Below are 22985 nucleotides of genomic sequence, written 5' to 3'. Positions count from 1 at the left end.
CAACTAATCTTATTATTTTCTCTCAAGTCATGAATTCATCAATTATTGTTATTGTTACTGTATATAGTTAATTAAATAAACAATCAGAAATTTTGTAGATGACAAACATTTAGTTATTGTCAGACAAATACACATAACTAAATTTGTTGATAAATTTATTACACGAGAGTAATGTAAAAAAATTCAAAGCGAAGGAGTCCATACTAAGCAAAGCAGTGCACATAGCGAAAGACGCTTAGCTGATTGTAGACACAACTAGTTAGATGTTTGCACTTTGGAATATTGAATCTAGGCTAAAATTAGAACATTACTCTATCAATGATAGATGGACTTGGAGCAAAATTTCTGTTAGAAGAACAAATACAAGACCTATTTGTGCTCAAAACATCATCCATATTCTCTAACCATAAAATGCATCTCCTCAGTTTATGCTTAAGCCAATCATTTTTTGTAAAGGAACAGGCTTCAATCCAAAACTTATTACAATGACTAACGGGAAGAATATTTATACACACATCAAAGTCTTATTCATCTCCACCAAACTGAGTAGAATTACCATTCCAGAATGTGTTTTTGTCACCAGACTGATTTTCATCTTCATCATGTTTCAGAGTGTGGATGTTGCTCCCAAAGCTAGATGACGCTCGCTTTCTACCTCTGTTATTAGTTGTGGAAGTTATACTTACCAGGCTCTGATTATTTTGAGGTGCGGATGAGTTTGGACCTACATGTCAGAGGCAATAAATTGACAACACAGTACCAAAAACAAGTTAACATGACACATGAATATATCAGCATGACCAACCCAAAATTTACAAGGGGTTCAAAAAAGATAATAAGATAAAGCACTTTCTGAACCTCATTGTCAATGAGTTATGCCCTTATCTCATCCATTTATAAATAGAACATTTTTAAAAATACTCAGTTCCATACACCTGATAATGGATCTTGAAAAGCTCAGTTACAAACTCATTGCTTTATTTAATCTGTAAAAGCTAGTGTGAAGTACGATATTAGCACATGGAGAAGCAATTACACTGACAGTCCAAAGTCAGGCACTAAATCAGGGAAAAGGTGTCTTCAAATAATGCTAGAGAAAATGAAAAGAACTTCTAGTGCTTTCTATTCACTTTGCATAAGTTTGTCCTTAGATGAATTCAAAATGGAGAAAAATAGTCAGCAATGCTTCATATAGCCAACCCCTACATGTTTGGAAACGACGCTGTTGTATTAGCAAAAACATGATGGTGTAAAGTGCCTGTTAATGCAAGTCTTATAAAAAAATTCAAGCAACTCAAAAGCTGATCTTAGAAAGTGCAAGTAATACAATCTGTTGAACGTATCCTTAATTTCTAATTCTCTAGCAGTAAAGCTGTCAAAGAGGTCAAGAAGAAAGGAAAGGAAACTACCATATTGCCATATGCTATCTCGAGCAGTGTTTGATGTGTTAGAACTTCCACCAAGGTAAGATAAAGGATTTACATACGAAAAGAGTTTTCTGATCGTAGCAAAATATCCTGCATCGCCTCCAATTGTTGTATGGTTACTCTCAGCCGGATTGTTTAGACCATGCAATGATGTAACATCCACTTTGTTACGAAGAACGATTATCAGTGCTTGCCTATTGTGTAAACCCAAATCTGACAATGTTCTATCTAGATCTGTTGACACGTTTCAAGGGAAAAAAGCATTTATAAGGTATAATAGTGATTTAATTGATCTCTAAAGTATGAGGTAACAAGTAAATGTCATTAATAGCAGCAAGCAACAAAAAGGAACTACGTTTGATAGCGGTTAATGGATCATATGCTGGAATTGACAAAAACCATATGAAGGTTCAAGAGAAGATCCTAAGCAAGCATGTGGAATTTATCAGTTCAAACTAGTTGTTACTGATATATACTTTTTTAATGAAAAAGGTAATAGATTTCATTAAAGAGTACCAAGAAGGTACAAGAAAGAGTACAAACTGAAAATTTCCTTCTACATATTGAAGGAATGCAAAAGATCTAATATAAGAGTTCATATGCGATGCAATTAGGGCTGACAAAATCAAACCCAACCCGTCCAACCTGCCCAACCCGCTTAAGTTTGTCCATTCATTAGCTCAACTCATTAAAACTTACGTTGATATGTAACCTGAATTGGCTCCAGTGTTATCAAAGGCAAAAGGCACAAAAGAGCTCTAAGGTTTGTGGGGCTTTAAAGCGCAAATAAAGCATGAACTTTAATGAAAAAAGGCGCAAAGAGAAAAAAATTACAAATATCTATGTTTAGTCCAAGAAAATAATTATAAACATGAATGACAAATATATGACCAAAAAAATTGGAAGTTTTTATGATAAAATGAAATATCAAATATTTAGTGTCACTTCAAAGAGGCTCATTGGCAAGGAAAATTTTGCCTTCAAACCTTGATGAAGACACTGAAGCGCACATAAAGCGAGGCAAAGCACTCAACACGTTTTGAGCCTCGTTTCAAGGCTTAAGCGCGCCTTTGACTACACTAATGCTCATGAGAGATCTTGTCATAATATTTATAAAGAACTTTTTTTTCAATTTGATATGTTATATATAGTCATAATAAAGAAAAAAGAATTATTAATTACTAAAATAGTTTAAAAGAACATATAAAACAATAACCTTCAGTAAAAATTGAGTTGGGTCCGGTCTTGACCCGTTATATAACCCAATACATAACCCGTTTAGACCCAAGCAAATTTGATTTGGGTTGGGTTGGGTCTTCACCCGATTGTTGTCTTAACCCATTATGACCCACTCAAATTTGACTCAACCCGCCCAATTACCACCCCTAAATGCAATATTCTTCCTACACCATAAATATAGACTTTTCAAACACCTAGATCTAATATTAAGTATGTTTTCCTTCCTAGTGTTAAAACATCTATTATTCCTCTATGTTTCAAACTCAATCAAGACTTGATTCCAGACTAGTTGAGACAGGCTATAACAATATGAACTCAGACTATTGAATAAAAATCATCCCATATGTGCTAAAGCAATTACAGGCGGCAACTGAGACTATTTGTAGCCAACATCAAACTATTCGGACAAAACCACATCTTCTGATGCATTTCCTGACAGCTTCAAACCAACTTTTAGAAATCCTTAAGAATGTGTGTCAACCAAAGGAAAAAGTCTCTATCACATATAAAAGTGGAACGTTGATGTACCAGGCTGTCAGCAACTCAGACTGTCAAGTTGCCTACTCGCACTCCCTTGACTTGAGTTAGCTATGGAGGATGTATTGCCACCCAAAACAATGACAAAAAGGATAAGGATCGTAATAAGAAAGACAATATGGTGAAATGTGTTTAGATGGTTTCACACTCCTTGGTTAATACCAACAACTGTGAAAGATTTGATGCTCGGTTGGAAGAGCAGGAGAAAGAGGAGAAGACAAAGGGCCTGGAACATGGTTCCGATTGGTTACTGTGGGTAGTTCGGAGAGAGAAATATGCGAACTTTTGTAGGTCACGAGTTGAGTTTCTTGCAGTTGAGTAGTCTCCACTCCCTTATTTTCTTATGGTGTAAGCAGAAAGTTCCTTGTTGTAAAAATGATTGGGTAGATTTGCGAAGTACTATATTTTGTAGAGTTTTGATCTTTTGGTATATTGAATACGGCTGTTTTGGTCACGTTTATGAATGAAAATACTTTTACTTGAACAAAAAAGAATATATATGTATATATATAATACTCTGTTACCTTCATCACCAAAAACCTTGCGAGGATAAGGAACTGCTAGATCATAATAACCAATGCTGCTTGTTTGGTTTTTATCAACATAGTTCTTGACCATCCTTAAAGTATCTATAACGAGAAACTTCACTTGTAAACTTGAACCATCAGGCAATCTAATGTTTAAATAAACATCGTGAAATGTATTTGACGAATCATCTGACTCAGCAGCTGCATCTTCAACTATATTAATCTCGGGGTCTTTCCCTGCTTTATTTGCAATCTCTCTAGGAGCTTCATCACTAGGGTCCAAATGTTGATCACGCAAACCAGGATTCTCTTTTGACATTGAACATTCATCTTTACCCTTGTTTGAATCTACTTCTACAAGATCAAGTGGTTTTTCTGCTGTTGTGATCACAGTGGTAGACTCATTGAAGTCACCAATTCTAGATTCAAAGGCATCTGCTGATCCATGAGAATCCATGTCAATCAGCGAGGAATCTATGTCCTGCAAAGTAGTTAAATTTGACTATTATGCTGGACAATAAATGAACAGAGGTCTGAACGTGAGTAAATGAAATTTACCATAGCAGCATGTCCAGGATCCTCTCCCTCTACTATCTGAGAGTTTTTAGACAGTGTAGCCAATGGAGATTGAATATGTGTAATCGCCTGAGCTGGTGAAACTTGAGCACTTGAAGAACTCCCTACTTCAGATGTTACAGAAGAAGCTCCAGATACAAGATCTTTCCTTGAAGCAAGTGCAGCAGTCAACAAAGTAGTTGTTGTATCCTGCAGTAAACCATAAATAATTGACACAAAGAATTAAGGTAAGATTGAAACAATTCAAGGACCAACACAATATACTAAGTAGAGTAGCCCAAATTCATGAAGCAGACAACACTGTATACCTATATGAAGGAAATACAGTGCTTCCTAACATACTAAACAACAAATCCATGAGCTTAAACCCAAATATGATTGGATTATCTCAGCCTCAAATTTAATAGATTGTGCTAATCAAGGTTTATGAAGTAATAAAATGTAAAAGTGAACGGCTAGCAAAACGACATCCAACCTTCGCATTTTTCCTTTGTAAAATAAGGTCTTGGACCTAAGTCACACTCCAAAAGCTAGCTCAAAGGAAGGAGGATTTTCCAAGCCTTACAAGGAGACCTGCCATCTCATAAACCACTGATGTGAGACTTTTTCATTCTTAACACCTCACCTCACGCCAAAGGCTGGACATCTAGTGTGTGGGCATACTTAATTTGGAGGCCCAACATTGAGCAAAATGGGTCCTGCTCTGTTATCATGTAAAATTAGCTATTGGGCCTAACTCACACCCCAAAAGTTAGCTCATGAGGGAGGATTGCCCAAGTCTATATAAGCAAACTACCAGTCCATTCCTCAACCAATGTGGGACTTTATCATTCTTCAATATCCTTCAAATTACCGAGACAGAGTAGGAAAAATGGCACAGAGAAACTTAGGCAAGTATCCATCTTGCCAACAATGGTTGAACTGATAGACAGCAGCAAAGGAGACAAGGATAAACAAGAGGTACAAGAATACTGAGGCAAGAGAGTGACGGGTTTATTTACTTTTGGTTTAGCAGGGAGACGAGTAGCAACTTAGAAGCTGACTCTAGACATCTTAGTAGCTGAATTGCAGAAAGTTGTAACCAAAGAAGGGAAATTGATCTTTCAAGAAAATTCTACCCCTAACCGCAATTCTGTTATATTGCAATACTAGATTGATGGTCAAGAGCTTTGTAGATTTTGATTCAAGGAAATGACTTGATTTGGCCACGGTTATAAGGCTTTACAGATTATAGTGTGTCATGGATGGTAAAAACTGTACGAAATTGAAACTCTTGAAGTGAAGAGTATTTGGTAATTGAAAATTGCACCTACAATAGATAAAATGTTTGGCTATGGTAAAGCCTCATGAAGGACCAAAGAACAACCAGAGTTGTAGAATAAATTAACTCTAGACTCTTGAATTCCCTGGAAGCCACTAGCCAGACTGCCTATTTTATATATTATTACTTCATATGCTGCACATAACTTTTTTTAATATGGTAATTTTCTCCCTTGGTGACTTGAACCCACAACCTTACTCATTATGAAACAAATAATTTATCTATGAAACGGGAATAATTCTGCCTGCAAAAGAAAACAATGTTAATAAGAACATGATAACTCATTTGTATTCACATTACTTTGTCCAACTAGTTGCTCAAAGTTTCATTTGTGATTCAACGCATTACTATGTCCAACTAGATTGTCGCTGGAAATTTCGGACATTTGGAGATGCATAGTGTATGATAAGAGAGAAGGTACACTTTGTCTCTAAAATCTGACCATCCGAAATTCAATTCTACAAACAACTTCAGCAAATTTTCTCAAATACTCAATGTTTCTAACTGCATACCCACCATTATTTCCTCCTCTTCCAGCTATACCAATAAGGATCCCCAAAATTTCAAACAAGTAGGTTGAAAGATTTTGATTGTAAGTAAACTCTAGGATGAAGAAAGAAACCACAGTTTTAAGTTGATTGTAAGTAAACTTTAGGATGAAGAAAGAAACCACAGTTTTGAGTCCATCTGTGGTGAGGTAGCTGTTGTTAGGGGAAGGGGGGATCTGGTGAATCCTCAGTATTTTATGGAGATTTTAATGTCACTAGACATACAATGAAAAGAAGTAACAGCAAGAGAATATTCAGAGAAGTAAAAGAACTTTCATATATCATTGAAGATTTAGAGCTAGTAGAGTCTACAATCCACTCTGGATGGCGCACAAAAATAATTTTGCCTATCCCATTTAAAGGGAAGCCTTTTTTTCTTTTAGTAAATAGCACAGATTTGTCGCTCCTTAGAGGGGAGAAGCTGGGGGCTAGCCCCATCTCCTTGCAACCCTTTTCTTTTTAGAAGGGCATTTTCTGTATAACTATTTGCTGCATAAAAACTACAGCTGTCCATATTTACAAGGAAATATAGGAAAATGTACTAAGTTATAACCTACTTATAGAAATCCTAGAACATGAATAAAAAATTATATGTCTCCCTATAACCTATAACCTACTTGCAGCCTTACTAGTGGTAATAATATTTAGTAATCGGTAGTTCCTATGCTTCAATGTCGTTTAGTATTATATTGCTTCATTTGGTTTTTATCTTGATATTTTGTTCCCATAATTTACTCGCAACCCTGTTTTGAATATCTTCTCTTTTGAGCCAAGGGTTTATCAGGAAGATACTCTCTACATCGCAAAGGTAGGGATAAAGTCTATGTACATATTACCCTACCCACACCTCACTTGTGGGACTACACCGGGTATGTTGTTATCTGACACTAGTCACAATTCTAGAAATTGCTCACACTCAGAGTCTAGTGGTCTAAAAAGTCTAAAAGAACAGCCCAAAACAAGTGATCCCCTGCAATTTCCTCAACATAAAGCTAAAAGTCTTCCTAGTAAAACAATTCATCATAACTAATGGGAACAAAATCAGGAAAATCAAATCATGTCTCCGGGACAGAATTAAAATTATATGGAGAACACGTATATGACATAAGAAATACCTGAACATGAAGACTTAACCACGCCATCTCAAGACTAGATGCAAGATTATCAGCAGAAACAAAACCCCCTACAATTAGATACATAATTAATAAATAAGAAAGAGATGCAACAACTCAGTTACGTCTCAAACAACTAATCATGCCATGTTTTTTATTACCAAACATTAGATTAAGCTGATCCATACCGTGTTGCCATAGTTGAACACCATTGTATCCAATAACTGTAATACAAGGGATAGCCTCCTGTGGATCTATGTAGCTCATGTAAGGGTATATCTACATGAAAAGTGCACATAGACAGCATGGCATTGACAGCAAGATTTCCGAATTATAAGACTCATCAACCAAGAAAGAATTCACAAAGTTTTAAATGGCTTCGAGAACACTACCATTGTAGATCACACTAACTACTGAAATCCTTAGTTTTCATACTAAAGCAGGTTTTACACTTATTAAGAGAGGAGCATTTCTAATACATATTGAAGTACTTGCACTTCAGAACTCTCCATGCATGAACATTTTTTCAACTTCTCCCATTGTCTTTGTCCCTTCGAAGTTAGAATACTGAAAATCCAATTAAAGAAGATGAACTAGTCCCTGGAAAATACAAATCATTCCACACTGGACAAAGATGCATTTGAATATGAATACAAAAAAAAGGTGAAAAAAGAAGTACATTATGCGCAGTTACAAGAAATAACTTCTACATTTATGCACCTGAATTATTTTATTTACCAGACCACGTGCAGAACGCCCACCTAAGTTAGCACATCAGAAAAAGTATTATCAAAATTTTTTACTATACAAGTCATCATTTCCTCTTTCAATGTTCTTTAATCAATTGTTTCTCTTTTTAGAATGGGTATTTTATTATTAAGAAGGTGCGATCAAAAGTATTTACAGGTCGGGCAAAAGTATGTCCCATCTATTCCAAGAGAGATCCTATCCAGTCGATCACTTTTTCAGCTTCACTAATGATATTCTGTTTACACCAAAAAACTTAATAAAAAGTAAAATGTTCCTTGATCTTCTTCATAGAGTTCTCTTCGTCTTCAAAGCATTTTGCATATCTCTCCCACCTAATAAACCAACATATACAAGCAGGGATTAGTGTATCACCATTTCTACTTCTTGTTTCTCCCCTGATGTTCCAGCACTCTAGAAATTTTTAGTATCTCTAGGCATGTACCATTTAAGCCTCACTATGTCAAAAACACAATTGCCTACTCTATACTGTTCATCGAGATGATAATCAAGCCTAGTCTATCCCTCTTCTTTCTTTCTCTCAGTATGTTTCTTCAAATAATAACAATATACCCAGTGTAACCCCTCAATTGGGGTATGGAAAGGGTAGAGTGTACGCAAACCTTACTCCTATACCTTGTGGAGGTAGAGTGTCCAAGCGATGAAAAAGAAATACAAAAGTAAAGAGCACATAGAAAATTATAGGGAAAGCATTACTATGCATTCAGAGAACAAAGAACAATAACAACAGCTACATAATGCGATAACTGAAGCACGAGAAATGGCAGGTAGTAATAGAAATCATAGGACAAGAAACGATAAAAAAAATAATGCTACCAAACTATTACCAAGCCTAACCCGCAAGATATCAAGACAATGTTCAGCACATACTAACCCCTTGTACCCTAATCTGCAACGTTCATATCCCAATATTTAAGGTCATGTCCACGGTAAATTAAAGATGTGTAATAACCGGTCTAATCACCTCTCCCAAATACTTCTTCTATGGGCTACCTCTATCTCTCCTTAAACCCACCAAAGCTAACCATTCACACCTCCTGACTGGGCATCTGCACATGTCCTCCTCTTCCACATGCATGAACCATCTCAGTCACGCTTCCCCCATGTTGTCCCAAATATCTTCATTCCTAATCTTACCTCTTCTAGCATGTACACACTTCCACCTCAACATATGCATTTCCGCAACTCTTTATCTATTAATATGAGAGTTCTTAACTGCTAGTACTCCGCCCCATACAACATGAACCTACCACCACTCTGTAACCAATCAAAATGTATGATTGATATAAAAAGCCAGTCAGTATTGACGTTGACCCGGTTACCCTGGAAAGTCGCCAGCAGGATGATGAATGTTCTTCTGTTAGACAGAGGGAGACCCTTGCACCAATTGTCTCTGTTTATAAATTCTACACTTGCCCCAAAATATAGTTTTATTTCGCTTCCATTTAGATGAATTTTTTGTACAACACATCTAACCGTCACCTCTGCTTGAAGTTTCTTTAACCAACTCCATTTACAAAATTTCAGCTAGAAAATTTCCATAAATCAGGTCCTAGAATTCCTTGTTTATGATATCTAGCATGAGCTCCAAGCTCATGGTGATTCAGAAGAGAAAGATCCCTCACCTTCTCAGAATACGCGCAATTAATAGCCAAAGAAAACAAAACTCCTTGCACTGATAGAGGGATGTGAAAAGAAATAAAAGAAATTAGACGAGGAATAGAGTATCTCAAGGGGGAGGGGGGGAGAAACTTTATACAGGGCAAAGGATACACAATGCTGAGAAGTTTCTGGCATCAGTACTTCCTTCTAGGATGTGCAACAAAATGCAGTACTTTGATATAGAATCAGCAACCTGAGTAATTAGAAGAAAGATGAGAAAGTGGACTTACTATTGAAGGGCTGAAAACATCAAACCTAGTAAAATTCTAGGAAGTGTAAGGATAAACTTACTCTTGGGTCAAGCCAAGTTGATGTTTCCAATTGATTTGATTCCATATTGCCACCTAGGACACAAATTTGCAAGAAATACAATTAGGATGACAAGTCTAAAGACTTATCTATTTCCTAAACATCAAAGTGATCTCTCAGTATGTGCAATCACCTTCCTCAAAGAACAAGAAAGGCATAAAGAAAAAGGGTAAAGTAGGAAATACAAAATTATTTGCAGAAAGATATGCTGAAGATAAAGCAAAAAACAGAAAGGGCAAAATAGTTACTAATTTCTTATTATGATTCTTGTAAAATCAGCAAATAATTCTTTTGAAAATCTCCGTATATCATCATATGAAATGCTTCCCTTTTTGGTTGAGTGAGAGAATATGCTTCCCCGGGTTAGTCAAGAACACTTATCATGAGTCTAACTACTCCCCAGTTACCCTTGAGTCCAGCTGAGATACTTGGGAACCTATTGTTATTCAATGTTATAAACTTTGGTGCAACATCACCCAAATCTATCTTACGACAAGTTCTTTTTAGGACACACTAGTGGAATTTATAGCATAAATACACTGAAGAGAATTAGAAACCGGTTACCTGAAACAAGAACTACAAAAAGCTTCTTCTTCTGCTTGGCTTCAGTGATGGCTTCTACAATAGAACCATTGAACACGAGAGGAGATAAAAGTTGCTCCATCTATTATAAGAGGCAATATAAACTTCAGCCTTAAGATGATAGATCCAGCTTTAGGATGATGAACAAAGATAAAGATTCTAACAGAGAATAAGGAACAAAATACAAACTAAAGACATAAGCAAAGATTAAGAAATACTCACAGAGTAATCCATAGTTCAAACAATCGCAAGCCTGTGCAGAAAGTATAGATCTATGAATGACTTCATAACTATATTAATTTTTGAGATCCTAACTTAGTGAAGAAAAGCAAGAGATTATACCCAATTCACCTTTTATTGTTGAATTCAAAGATATTTAAACACAAAATAAAATAAAATCTGACAGAGTCGGGTTTTGGCTACAAAATTGATTTTGTTTTTCCAAAGCTGACTTCTTTTATCGAGAGACACTCTTTGTTGACGATAAAAGCAATGCTCCGGGTTGAGTTGTATGAGATAAGCCATAATTTGGGTCAGCTCTAATCCTAATAATACGACGTGAAGCGCGTGATCACCCAGATTTCTATGCGCCTACTTTTACAAAGAAAGACAACCTCAATAAAAAATGACCAAATCATTAATTCCTTTTTGGGTAAAAAAAAGATGACTAAATCATATTATTTTCCCTCTTGAATCAAGGAATAACTGAATATTTATATTTTATAAGGATATCCTTCAATTTCCTAAGTAATCATGACAAAATAACTAAGCAGATCCAAAAACTAACTTGTAAAACAAGTTGAAACCTATAAATCAGTTAAAACACTTTATAAATAGACTAACTATGGACCCCCAAAAACAATAGTAATGACCTTAAACCTTGGATAACATGGCCAAAAACTGAGCAATTGTAAAATAAGGCATTTGCAATTAATCAAACTTGACAAAGAAATAAAAGGTTGTTCTTTCTTTCACTAAATCAAGTTCACTGCATAATTAACAAACTCATTTGAAAATATAATCACTAAAAAGAAGGTAAAGTCCAACACATCCAATAGTATTGTTTACGTGTGCCGTATGCTCTAGCATTCTCTTTTACAACTACTTAGTATTATATAACATAACTAAGAGAAATTGAATAACCATTTTTCCCCGAGGATTTCAATTCCCAGTTCCATCAAACAATATGAAAGTATTCCTACAAAATAACTGAAAGTTAAACTAAAAGGGATTTAGGGTTTCTGAATCCACAAACAAAAAGGTAAGCTTACAGCTTGATTGCGCCTTCACTTCGATCAATCGGAATTTTGAGCCAAAACTCTAAAATGAATGCTTTTCAAACAAGGGTGGAAACGGCTTTTTACCGAAAACCAGTAAAAACAAAAACACTTTTGAGTTTCATTTCATATACATGTAAAAAGAGATGAAGTCATTTTTTTTAGAAATTTTGGTCTCTCACAACATATAGAGTTATCTATCCTATCAAATTGTTTATGAGTTCGTTTTTAATGCATTAATCATTTCTTTATATTATTACAGATAGAGAAATATTTCTCATTTTTCTTTAATTTTTTTTTAAAAAATCAGAATTTTGTTATCTAAATCATCCTTATAGGTTAATAATCTTAGTTTGATAAATCATTTTTATGGAACTATATAGAAATTGCTCAAAAAATTATCAAGATTTATACATTATATGTCTATCGCCTACGTAACTACATCAATCAATACCTAAAAGGTATATCTTCGAGAATATATATAAATTGCCTAATGAGCTATACGCATGTTGCCTAAAAATTATTATGTTACTAATTTTTAAAAAAAATGACAAATTTCACAAGGAAAATAGTAAATATAATGTCGTATGTTGTTTGCTCCTTGGTATCAATTTTTATAAGAAAAAATTAGCAAATATGATGTCATACATCAAAATATCAATTTCTATAAGAAAAAGTTCTGCAACAAAAATAAATCTTCGTTCGATAGAGTGTATAAGAATAATGTTAAAATAAAATATATTAGTAATACTTGCATTAATTATACATAGATTATTTGTATGCGTTGTTTGATTTGGTACATTAATAAGAGCAACTTTCATACATAGTAAACACAAAATTCATATTTGTATATTATAGCAAAATTTGCATAATTGTGCTCCATAGCAAACATAAATATGTACAATTTGCTATACATATACAAAGAAACCAATTGTATAATTCACCATATATATACAAAATAAAGCAGTTGTATACAAATGATTGTATAATTTATGTATATATAAAATAAAAATATATGTATATATACAATTTTTTCTCGCTTATACAAACACAAATGGATAAAAATAGTTAGAGGCAGTGAGCGAGAGTTTGAGGGTGAGAAGTGACTACAAACAGTTTGGTACAAGACAATTAAATCAAAATATAATTATAATATTTAATTTGATTTATTAGTTTGTCATTATATACAATTTTTAGTTTGAAAGAATAACATGCATTTACATAAGTAAAAAAATATTGACTGAGTCTTTAATTGTCCTCGTGAAAACAATTGTATTACTAAAATACCTAATTATTCATGATATTAATAATAACACAATAAAATAAATATATTAATTATAGAGTAGATTTTTTTAAAAAAGACACTAATAACTACATTACTTTATTTGTAATGAACAAATTAACAAGGAAAGAGGCAGAGGTAAATAGTGGTTAGCTGTCACAAAAATGAAAATGAAAAATGGTAAGGTGTCGGTGGAGTGGCATTAGCTTAAGTAGGTCAGCGTTCACCCTCCATTGCTTTGCTTGATTCCAAATCCAGCTGTCCCAATAATCTCTACCGTCCATTCACACATCACAAACAATCTCCACCGTAGGTCATTATTTATTGAAAAAGATACTCCATCTAACTCTTGCTTCTTTTGTACCAAAGAAAATTCATTTCTCTCTTCTATTCTATTCACTTTGTACTAAGAAAATGAAGATGAGGATGATTATGATTTTGTTTCTGTTGGTAGTAATCGGGGGTTTTGTTCATGGAGATGAAAATGAGTCATTCAGGAAGCAACCCACAAAAGTGAAGACGGTGAAGGGTACCAAGATGTGTGTGAAGGATTGGGAGTGTAACAAATTGTCTAAATTTTGTTGTAATTTGACAATTACTGATTATCTTGATGTTGACCAATTTGAGCTCCTTTTCACTAAGAGGAACTCACCCGTAGCTCATGCTGTTGGATTCTGGGATTATGGATCTTTCATTAGGGCTGCAGCACTTTTCCAGCCTCTTGGATTTGGTACCACCGGTGGTAAGAAAATGCAGATGAAGGAGATTGCTGCTTTTTTTGGACATGTCGGTAGCAAAACTTCTTGTAAGTTCATTCATTTGTTGTTGTTGTTGTTGTTATTATTATTATTATTAGATTAAGAGTATTTATTACAAATCCAGGTGGTTATGGTGTCGCCACTGGCGGACCACTCGCTTATGGTCTATGCTATAACAAAGAAATGAGTCCCAGCCAAGATTACTGTGATGAATACTTCAAATTAACCTACCCATGCACTCCTGGAGCCAGATATTACGGTCGTGGTGCCTTGCCTATCTACTGGTAATTTCCATATATATTATTAGATCTGCATCTGATTGATTTAATTGCTTAGAAATTCTTTTTTTTTTCAAAAAAGGAACTACAATTATGGAGCTATTGGTGAAGCCCTCAAGCTTAATCTCTTGGATCATCCTGAATACATTGAACAAAATGCTACCATGGCTTTCCAGGCTGCAATTTGGAGGTGGATGAACCCAATGAAGAAGGGTCAGCCTTCAGCTCATGATGCCTTTGTTGGCAACTGGAAGCCCACAAAGAATGATACTTTGTCTAAACGAGTTCCTGGTTTCGGTACCACCATGAATATTCTCTATGGTGATGGTGTTTGTGGCCAAGGTGATGTTGACGCAATGAACAACATCGTCTCCCATTACCTCTACTACCTTGACTTGATGGGGGTTGGTCGCGAGGAAGCAGGACCTCACGAAGTACTCAACTGCGCCGAACAAAAACCTTTTAACCCAACCGCTGTTGCTGCTTCTTGAGATCATCCTACTTCAGCCCGCCCCATACAATAAACGTTGGGAATCATAATTGCCATTCTAGTTGTTCTATCATGTAATATTTTTGGACTTGCATTTTTTTTTATGTTCATGGTTTGATTTATAAATATATATATATATATGCAATGTACGTTGTAATTTGTAAAACTGCAATTCTATTGCCCTGTTGCATTTCATCCCAAGGCAAACATCTCTGTTACCCATACTTTGATACGGAGCTATTTCATATAATCATTGTTTTGCCGAAAATGACATAATTATACAGCTAACTTTGTCTAATTTTGAAGAAATCAATCTTTCCAACCACAATCATTTGGCAAAACGCAACTTCACTTGGAAACCGTTAACCTTTCTACCAAAATACTAACCAAAGATCCAAATACAAGGAACTATCATCCATTTAAAGAAAGAAAAGAAAAAAGAAGATAAAAACATATATAGATATCTGGTCTCAGCATGTAAGCTGCATTGTTTTAAGATCGCTAATAAAGAAGTTCTAAAGTAGACTTCATAGCTATGCTGATGAAATTAAGAGAACAAAGAAGGATGTAAGATGTGCATTGGACCTTCTTCTAGCAGATAACATTACCTTTTACATGATACATCCAATAATCCACTTGAAGCATTTCGTAAGGTTATTGCATACAGGCAGTACTACTTGTACACCAATGTCTTTTTGAGCATAAAACATTATTCATCTTTAAAAATCAATTCCTGTACGCATAAATTAGTGATCTATGTATACTTGTTTTCTTGTTGATGAACAATGTTACCCTTCATGTACATCTGCAGAAGAGAACAAGTAAAAACAAATCAACAAGAAGCAGACAGATGGTGAAAAACCAACAAATAAAGGAAACATCAATATCAATATACACATCTGTGTAGAAAATAAATGTCACTTTTAATACCACAAAGGTAATAAGACCATATTGTATTTCAAAGGATAACTCGACCAATTACAAGAGCAGATAACCTTTGCAATAAGTATTGCATCAGTAGTCCAGACTGTCCCTGCCCTAGCTAGACTTGGCTCAGATTTGTCTACAAATTCTCATGACAAAATCCAACAATTCTATAACATCCATGGTAATAAGATACTTCTTCACACTGCCAGAGTAGTGATATTAGAAAAAAGTTAACTTCCCAGAGGTTGGAGAGGTGAGGGTGGAATCTGTATTGATTTAAGGATTTAGGAAACATTCAACAAACTCCTGTTGTGTGAGTTGAGCTTGAAAATAAAAAATAGAAATGGGAGCAAGTAACAAAAGAAATGATGCTTCCATGCGAGTGGAGACTACCAAGTCATTCCATAAATCTTGAAGGTTAGACCTTTGGAGTTCTAACTTGAGTGTACACGGAATATTCAGCCCCTCTATAGTTTCCCATTTTTTGTATTAGCCCTTGTAAAAAAAATTCTAGTATTTGCTAAATCATTTCAGTCTTTTCTTTGAATTTTGCAATCTCAGAAAATCAAACTCCACGCCACAAGACAGTCATAATCAAAATCAAACTCTTTTCCTACTCCTATTAGTTATGTGCAACAAAACACAAAAACAACTAGGGAAGAAAAACTTCCACATTTTCTTGCTCTAGGAGAAAATAGAAGAGAGTGGAAAATTATTATAGACAAGAGGCCCAAATTAGAGCAGGTGAATTTTCTTGGAATCTACAAGACAGTGTACAAAACTGAGGATAGAATTGATGTCTTCTCTGCACTGTCAGTTAAGATCTATTTTACACAGCTGAAGGGCAAAATTCTTTCAGAAAGCACAAGAACAGGCGAAGTTGACAGGAGACGCCACTTCCAATTGGAAATGTCACTCAATAGAAGCACAACAACAATGAACAACAAATTCCAGATCTTCTAGATAGGGAAGGGGAGTAATAAACTAGGCATACCAGACCCAAAGCTTCAGCCACACTTCTCCTGGTCTCATCACCACACACATGTAGAAGACTGTTCATCAGGGACTCCCTTTGGTCTACTTTTAAGTGTTTCTCAAGTCCACGAGCCACCATCTCCATCTCAGGCTGTAGAGACATGCCAAAAACAAATAACATGAAATAGTCTGACACTATGATGCAAAGAGCATTGGCTCCTTGAAATAGCGACAACTCTGAAAATTACCACAAAGAGTAAATAGTCCAAAATATAGGATGATCGGTAGCCGATTTCCGTTTTCTTCAGATACTAATCATACTCCATCAGAAATTGGATCAGGAAAAGTTTGTCAATTAGTTTTCCTGGGTTTTTAAAATATCAATGGCTCAATGCTAAGGCACTTCTAAAAGAATTAATACAGTACACACCTTGAGATACACAATCAGAGCATAAATCACACGAACTTTACAGAAGTAGGCAAGATGAGGAAATACAAACCGAGAACTCTTCAGGAGGAAATATCTGGTGGATGACACATATTTTAAACAGTTCCACCACAGCTTCAGAATGCTTTCCCTGTATTTCCAAGGCCTGAAAATTAAATGATCATAGTAGCATCAGTACAAGCAAACTATATTGCATTCTTGATCATCCATTAGTTTCATCATGCCAACAGTTTATTTTAGAGGGAAACCGAAGATGGAAGACGAGCTTTTTTCTTTTCCAAGATAATAATTCTCTCAATCACCAAATCCGTGGCGAAATATACATAAGTTCACTGGCTGATTCATTCAGCCTACCAGAGGCAGTTGATAGATTAGTTGAATTACAAGGACCTAAAACAGTTGTTTAGTTTCCTTACTCTTACATATTAATCTATAGGGGCTTTAGAACTGATGACTTATTTTATTAGCTCATCTTGGAAACTGGAGAAACAGTAAGGTAGTCTCCATGTGACCGATAAGGTCACAGATTCGAGCCGTGGAAGCAGCCACTAATTACATTTGGGTAGGTTGTCTATTTCACATCCCTCGTGGTGTGGAACTTCCTTGGACGCTGCTAATGCAGCATGTTTTGTGCTCCAGGCTCCCATTATCTTGGAGGGATTTATTTTTATGAAAGACCTAAGTTCTTCCTTTATTAAGGTAAAAGAGGAAGATGGCAATGATTAGCAACTGTTTATTTGCTAGGTCCCTTCCATTTTCCTTGCTAAATCAATTATATTAGGGGCTTACCCATGCACAAAAGTGGTAACGAGTAGTGGTAACGAGTATGGGGAGAGTTAGTGTACAACACAAGAGTCTTCCCTTGCATTTCTATGATGAGACTTTTCACACAAAATTTGAGGTGTGGAAGCAGCTTCATTGGGAAGATGTAAACTGAAGAGGCTGTACAATAGACATCCACTCAATTTATTTTGTGCGATATTCCAGTTCATAGAAGTTAATTTCACACAATTCTCATCCTAACTTGATCCAATTTAATCTTCTTTGAGAGGATTGTGATTTGAGTTTAGAATTATTTTGAGAGGATTGTGATTGTTGTTGTTGTTGTGATGCTTCCCAAGCCTGTTTAGGATGTGTTTTTGTTGATTTTATTTTTATGATAAACAAACTATAGCATATGCGACTAGACACTAGAGTAATTTTCCGCAAAAGGCTCCTATGAGATAGTAGTGGACCAGGAACAAAGGGCTTATGACACAGACCAATACCTTAGATTTCAGGGTATGAGAAGATATGAAATTGCTAATTAGGAGGGCTTACTAACTAATTCGGTTTTAATAGTTTTTTTATCAAGTAAATATATTCTCATTCATAAACATGGCAAAAAATTAACCGTATGCAAGAAGAATACCAAAAGGTATATAATCTACAAAAAGAAATGATTCTCTACAAACTTCAACTAATCTTCTATACAATTTGGGAACTTTATGGGTGCACCAAAAGAATATAAGGGATCAGTGGCTACTCTTAATTAAGCAAAGCTCAACTCTACCCTCTCAAAAGCTCTCCGGCCACATTAACGCAAGTGGAACCATGTTCCAAGCCCCGAGTCTTCTCCTCTTTCTCCCGCTCTTCCAACTGAACATCAACTCTTTCATAGTTCCTAGCATAGCCCAAGAAGTACCAAACCAATAAAACATGTTCCCCCATATCCTCATGGTAAGACCACAATGAAGAAGACGATGAATCCACATCCTGCCCGCTTGCAAATATAACACCAGCTAATGCAAATAACCTTATGCTTTCTAATCGCCCATCTAGTAGCTAGCCAAGCCCTTACATTGTTGTATTGTCAAGTCTCTTTGGCAAGATGTTCTGTGCAAGCTTGAAATGTATTTCATTAATTATTCTAACACCAGCTATGACCCCAAAAATTAACTTCCCTCCCAAAATGCACACACATTTCTAGATTTCCACTCCCTTCCATAGCCCCATACCTATGGACTATTGCCCCTCTCCACAAAAACATTTACCTTCTAGGAGACATGACAGGCTCCCACCACACCAAGTGGAACTTCCTTGCCCCATCCGCCGCGTCCCAAAGGAAATTTCTTTGGATCCTTCCCAACTTTCTATGATTGAAGATAGAGCATGAACCAAAGAAAAGATATAAGTGAGGATATTCGATAATATGCTCTTGATAAGCACTTCCTTCCTTCCTTTGGACAAGCATCTTTTCTGCCACCTGTCACCCCTGAAGACCTGGATTCCACACCCAATGATCTCGAAGCACCTAAAGGTAATCCAAGTAGGTAGTTGGGAGAGCCCCAACCCTACAACTTAGAATCTGGGAGATTGATGGATGTCTTCCACATCCCCAACGGGCATAATCTCACACTTCCTTGAATTAATTTTAAATCCTGACACCACCTTGAACCAAGTAAACACTTGGCCTAAATAGTCCAATTGGGTCACATCTGTCTATTGTCAAATAAGAAATGATAGGTTCTGCCATAATCCTCCTAAGCTTACAAATTCTCCCAACTATAATGCTAAAGAAGATGTGATAGCTTCAAAAAGGAAGTAGATTAATGCAATACTCTTTGTGGATGGATTAAGGTTTTTAATATCATAGCCTGCTTCAAGAAGTCCAAATGCAAAAAATGAATTTAATTCAAAGAAGTAGAAAAACCTTACCCAAGCTTGCAAGAACCTTGACCTAGTGCGTGCAGCAACAGCTGCAGATACCATTCTTGCAGCCCGAGTACTCTCAAGTCCAACATTATCAGCAAGCCCAGCAACAAAGTTTTGTGCTTCTTCACCATCAATTAGAACAAAAGCTGACTGACTTGCAGTGCTGCAGAAGAGCAAAGAAGAAGAAACTATAAGAGGGTAAAAAGATGCAAAAGAGGGCATCTAGCAATCAGTCATCAAGCTAAATGAGCTACCTTTCACAATAATTAAGAATAAAGTCGACTGCCACGCGAAAAAGGGTATCACGTGCATTCTCAGTATCAAACGAAACTTTCACGTTTGATATCCTCCCTATGCGTCGTAACTACAAATGGACCAGCATGTTAGCACAAAGTTGAGTATAGCTTATATTCTTGGACAATAAAAAATCATATATTTTTTTTGAACTTCAAATATAAAAAATTATAATGATGTCGAACAATTCTTTAATACTTTTCTCCAGTGAAGTAACAGATTTTTTGAAAAGGAAAAGAGGAACTGAGATGGTACCATGCAAAATAAAAAGGCTATCTAATTATAGTTTTTAGATATAGTACACAGTTACTATTCTCAAAATAAAAAACTTTGAAATTGGGGTTACTTCATTCTTATAATTTCCTTTCCTGAAATGGATCTCGCATTTCCATATATTTATGTGTATAAAGTTGCAAATCTGTGTGCTCAAAGGGCTACTTGGAGCAAAAGAAGTTAAAATGGTATGCGTGACAAACTCATAAATACAGGGGGCTGCAAACAAAATAAAAAAACTAAGTAACTATGCAAACAATTCACATTTGTATAAAAATAAAGATAGTGAAAACTAAGAAGCCATTTACATACTGACTTGAATTATATCATCCGCTAAAATGTCCTTCCCCGTCATTCTATTGTCCAAGATGGCTGGAAAGCAAATTTGTAAACTGTGATTTAAAAGGAAGTGCATAACTAACAATAATTCATGTCTTCCATTCTTTCAATGGATTAAACAATAAGACAATTCAGACATGAAAGAAGAGTTGCACAACTATGAAGGAAAAAACAGATGTATACCTAACAATAACCTAGAAAATAAAATTACCTCGAATCAATCTATTGGCCATTCTCTGATACTCTTGTTGATTCTCTGTCCCAACTTGATCGGAACCAGAAGTCGAAACAGGCCACCATTTAGGCAATTGCTCCACAGAACTCTTCTTGTTTCGCCTCCTGGAAAAGCTAATTGGAGTATCCAAATCCCAATTACTATTTCCTTCATCTCTATCCAAGACATTTGGTTTCTTCCTATCAAGCGTAGGCGTCTCATTTTTAGCAACAAGTACTTCTCTTCCACCTAAACTACGGTCTCTCTTATAGACTAATTCAACGTTGTTGTTTCCAGTGTTGAGTGGTATCCGCCGAACTAGGTTAAGAATAGCCCTAAGAGTGAAAATAAGTAGGAAAGTTGAAACTAGTAGAGTTGCTAGGAATTTAACGGTGGACCTTGTGCAGGAGAAGGAAACTGTCCCGGCGTCGGTATCTATACGGATGAGAGTTTGCAAGTCTTCAATGGCAGCTCGGCCTGAGTGGAGGAATTCTCGGAGCTTCAAGTGGATGAGGTCCTTGATCGAGTAGAAGGATTTGGTAGGCAAATTATCGACGGTAAGGACAAAGTGGAGGTTTTGATCGGACGGTGGAGTGTCTTCCGGGGAGAACTTTTTAAGAAAGGGGAAGCGGCGGCGGCGGAGATGGCGTCGACGGTAAGGGGAGGGGGAGACTCGGCGAGAAATGACGTGGTAGTGACAACATCGTTTTGGAGAAGTGAAGCGGATGAAATTGGAAGGTGAGAGAGAGATGTTATAGAGAGAGAGGTTCATGGCATTTGTGTGACAAAATACTACTACTACTTTTTTTACATACAAAAGTTGCATGTATAATGGAAGAGAAAGAAATTGACTCAGTTGAAAATCTACATGAAATGAATAAAGAAGAAGATATATGAAATGAATTACCATTCAAGTACAATTTGCTTGAAATTACAAAAAGAAATGTTTAATCTAACACATCCACAGGTGTATCATCAAAATTCAATTGATTACAAGAATATATGAAAGAATTGATAACTCTAAATTGTTTACAATAAAATCATGTGTAAAACTTTTTGTAACTTATAATACAACAGCTCGTATTCGTATTGCATAACAATTCTATTGTTGTTGTCTACCTAAAACTTCTCCATCCACATATCCTTCTCTCCAAGCGAAACAATCCCATGAAGCACATTTTGGAGAGAGAAGAAAAGAGAGACTACAACAACACTGTTGTTTCTTCTCCTCCATATTACACTGAATGACTGTAAATGCTCTCCACCACAATATCTGCTACAAATGACCTACAATAACAATTTTCAGGTAACCAAAATGTATAATAACAAGGCACCATATCCAGGAACTGAGTTTTACAGACTAAGACATGCACGATATACTTCTCACGTCAATCTGGTGCATTTTAGTTGTAAATCACTTAACATACATGGAATCTGACAATGACAACGACATTAGCATAGCTTCTTGGTGTCTATATCTACAGCTCATAACATTGATAACTGAAAATAGCACAACTTACTCAGACTGGAAACTACTTCATATTAATTAAGTGCAAAATAAAACAATATTAAAGGCATCTGTTGATGGTGAAATTGTTTATTCTTCTAGCACAGACTCCACTGTGTGGGTATGTTGTTGTTGATATGTTCTTTTCATACATATCAAAATAAAAAGAGAAACAGGACATGATATACAATCCCATTAGATGACCAAGGTGCCAAACAAACTCCCCTGGTCTTCTTTTTTGTCCTCCCACATGTTTCCCTTGAATAAGTGCAACCAAGAGACATATCCATAACCCATAAAAAGTTTGAACATTGTCTTAATTTATGTGTATCCAAGTTAATAACTTGGATCAGATCATCAGAAAGTATAGAAACTTTAGCACACTTACAGTTCAAGTAGCTTCATCTTGGAAGAAGTGGCTGTCTTTCATCAGGTCCTACTCGATGACTTGCCTGGAAAAGAAATTAACATGAAATCAATCCAAGTTTAAGTAGGAAATACAGCAAAAACTTTGTATCTAAAAATTTCTGAAGAAAAGATCCATACCTCCTCATTTGCTCCTGCTGCCATATTTAGAAAGGATGAATCTTTAGGGCTGAAAACAATACAAGAGGGAAAATC

General features: G+C 35.7%; 4 protein-coding genes across 10 annotated transcripts in view; 1 reads left to right on the top strand and 3 right to left on the bottom strand.

Moving 5' to 3' along the window:
• Positions 1-266: 266 nt before the first annotated feature.
• LOC107031436 (plant UBX domain-containing protein 11) lies at positions 267-12092 on the bottom strand. 6 transcript variants are annotated; one of them, XM_015232811.2, is made up of 12 exons: positions 11880-12092; positions 11752-11806; positions 10831-10861; positions 10591-10690; positions 10009-10061; positions 9829-9910; positions 7449-7541; positions 7291-7358; positions 4289-4495; positions 3728-4211; positions 1410-1661; positions 267-724 (listed from the first exon to the last, which is right to left on the bottom strand). In XM_015232811.2, the coding sequence occupies exons 3-12, from the start codon at positions 10840-10842 to the stop codon at positions 525-527; spliced, it is 1551 nt and encodes a 516-aa protein (XP_015088297.1). In that variant the 5' UTR covers positions 10843-10861; positions 11752-11806; positions 11880-12092; the 3' UTR covers positions 267-524. The 6 variants fall into 6 exon arrangements, with proteins under 6 accessions (XP_015088297.1, XP_015088296.1, XP_015088299.1 ...); XM_015232810.2 differs by lacking the exon at positions 11752-11806; XM_015232813.2 differs by lacking the exon at positions 11752-11806 and having other exon boundaries at positions 7476-7541; positions 11880-12091.
• A 1319-nt stretch (positions 12093-13411) lies between these two features.
• On the top strand, positions 13412-14917 carry LOC107030950 (chitinase-like protein 1). Its single transcript, XM_015232165.1, has 3 exons — positions 13412-13972; positions 14050-14209; positions 14286-14917. Exons 1-3 carry the CDS (start codon positions 13582-13584, stop codon positions 14692-14694), a joined length of 960 nt encoding a protein of 319 aa, XP_015087651.1. The 5' UTR covers positions 13412-13581; the 3' UTR covers positions 14695-14917.
• Positions 14918-15092: 175 nt separating this feature from the next.
• On the bottom strand, positions 15093-21731 carry LOC107030947. Its single transcript, XM_015232162.2, has 7 exons — positions 20855-21731; positions 20621-20676; positions 19992-20101; positions 19741-19900; positions 17096-17188; positions 16615-16746; positions 15093-15498 (listed from the first exon to the last, which is right to left on the bottom strand). Exons 1-7 carry the CDS (start codon positions 21681-21683, stop codon positions 15448-15450), a joined length of 1431 nt encoding a protein of 476 aa, XP_015087648.1. The 5' UTR covers positions 21684-21731; the 3' UTR covers positions 15093-15447.
• Positions 21732-21747: 16 nt separating this feature from the next.
• Positions 21748-22985, bottom strand: part of LOC107030949 (CMP-sialic acid transporter 2) — a 14513-nt gene continuing 13275 nt past the window's right edge. For both annotated transcript variants that reach the window (XM_027919587.1, XM_015232163.2), the window contains 3 exons: positions 22911-22959; positions 22753-22816; positions 21748-22144 (listed from right to left, as the gene is read on the bottom strand). In XM_027919587.1, the coding sequence (XP_027775388.1) occupies positions 22766-22816; positions 22911-22959 (100 nt within the window). In that variant the 3' untranslated portion in view covers positions 21748-22144; positions 22753-22765. The remainder of the gene's footprint in view (positions 22145-22752; positions 22817-22910; positions 22960-22985) is intronic.

This window comes from Solanum pennellii, chromosome 9, assembly GCF_001406875.1.
Source record: "Solanum pennellii chromosome 9, SPENNV200".
Classification (NCBI taxonomy): Eukaryota; Viridiplantae; Streptophyta; class Magnoliopsida; order Solanales; family Solanaceae; genus Solanum; species Solanum pennellii.
Note: the sequence above shows the minus strand (reverse complement) of the source record. Positions and strands in the feature narration are given on the sequence as shown.

What these genes read in the sequence shown, in the direction of transcription:
- LOC107031436 (XM_015232811.2), bottom strand. An exon ending in GGTTAAGTCTTCATGTTCAG is followed by an intron (nt 4,496 to 7,290) that starts GTATTTCTTATG and finishes GGTTTACTGCAG; the next exon opens with GATACAACAACTACTTTGTT. An exon ending in ATCCTGGACATGCTGCTATG is followed by an intron (nt 4,212 to 4,288) that starts GTAAATTTCATT and finishes ACTACTTTGCAG; the next exon opens with GACATAGATTCCTCGCTGAT.
- LOC107030950 (XM_015232165.1), top strand. Translation starts at nt 13,582, where the DNA reads ATGAAGATGAGGATGATTATGATTTTGTTTCTGTTGGTAGTAATCGGG. An exon ending in TGTCGGTAGCAAAACTTCTT is followed by an intron (nt 13,973 to 14,049) that starts GTAAGTTCATTC and finishes TTACAAATCCAG; the next exon opens with GTGGTTATGGTGTCGCCACT. An exon ending in GGTGCCTTGCCTATCTACTG is followed by an intron (nt 14,210 to 14,285) that starts GTAATTTCCATA and finishes TTTTCAAAAAAG; the next exon opens with GAACTACAATTATGGAGCTA.
- LOC107030947 (XM_015232162.2), bottom strand. Translation starts at nt 21,683, where the DNA reads ATGCAACTTTTGTATGTAAAAAAAGTAGTAGTAGTATTTTGTCACACA. An exon ending in GGCCAATAGATTGATTCGAG is followed by an intron (nt 20,677 to 20,854) that starts GTAATTTTATTT and finishes TTTGCTTTCCAG; the next exon opens with CCATCTTGGACAATAGAATG. An exon ending in ATTCTTAATTATTGTGAAAG is followed by an intron (nt 19,901 to 19,991) that starts GTAGCTCATTTA and finishes GCTCTTCTGCAG; the next exon opens with CACTGCAAGTCAGTCAGCTT.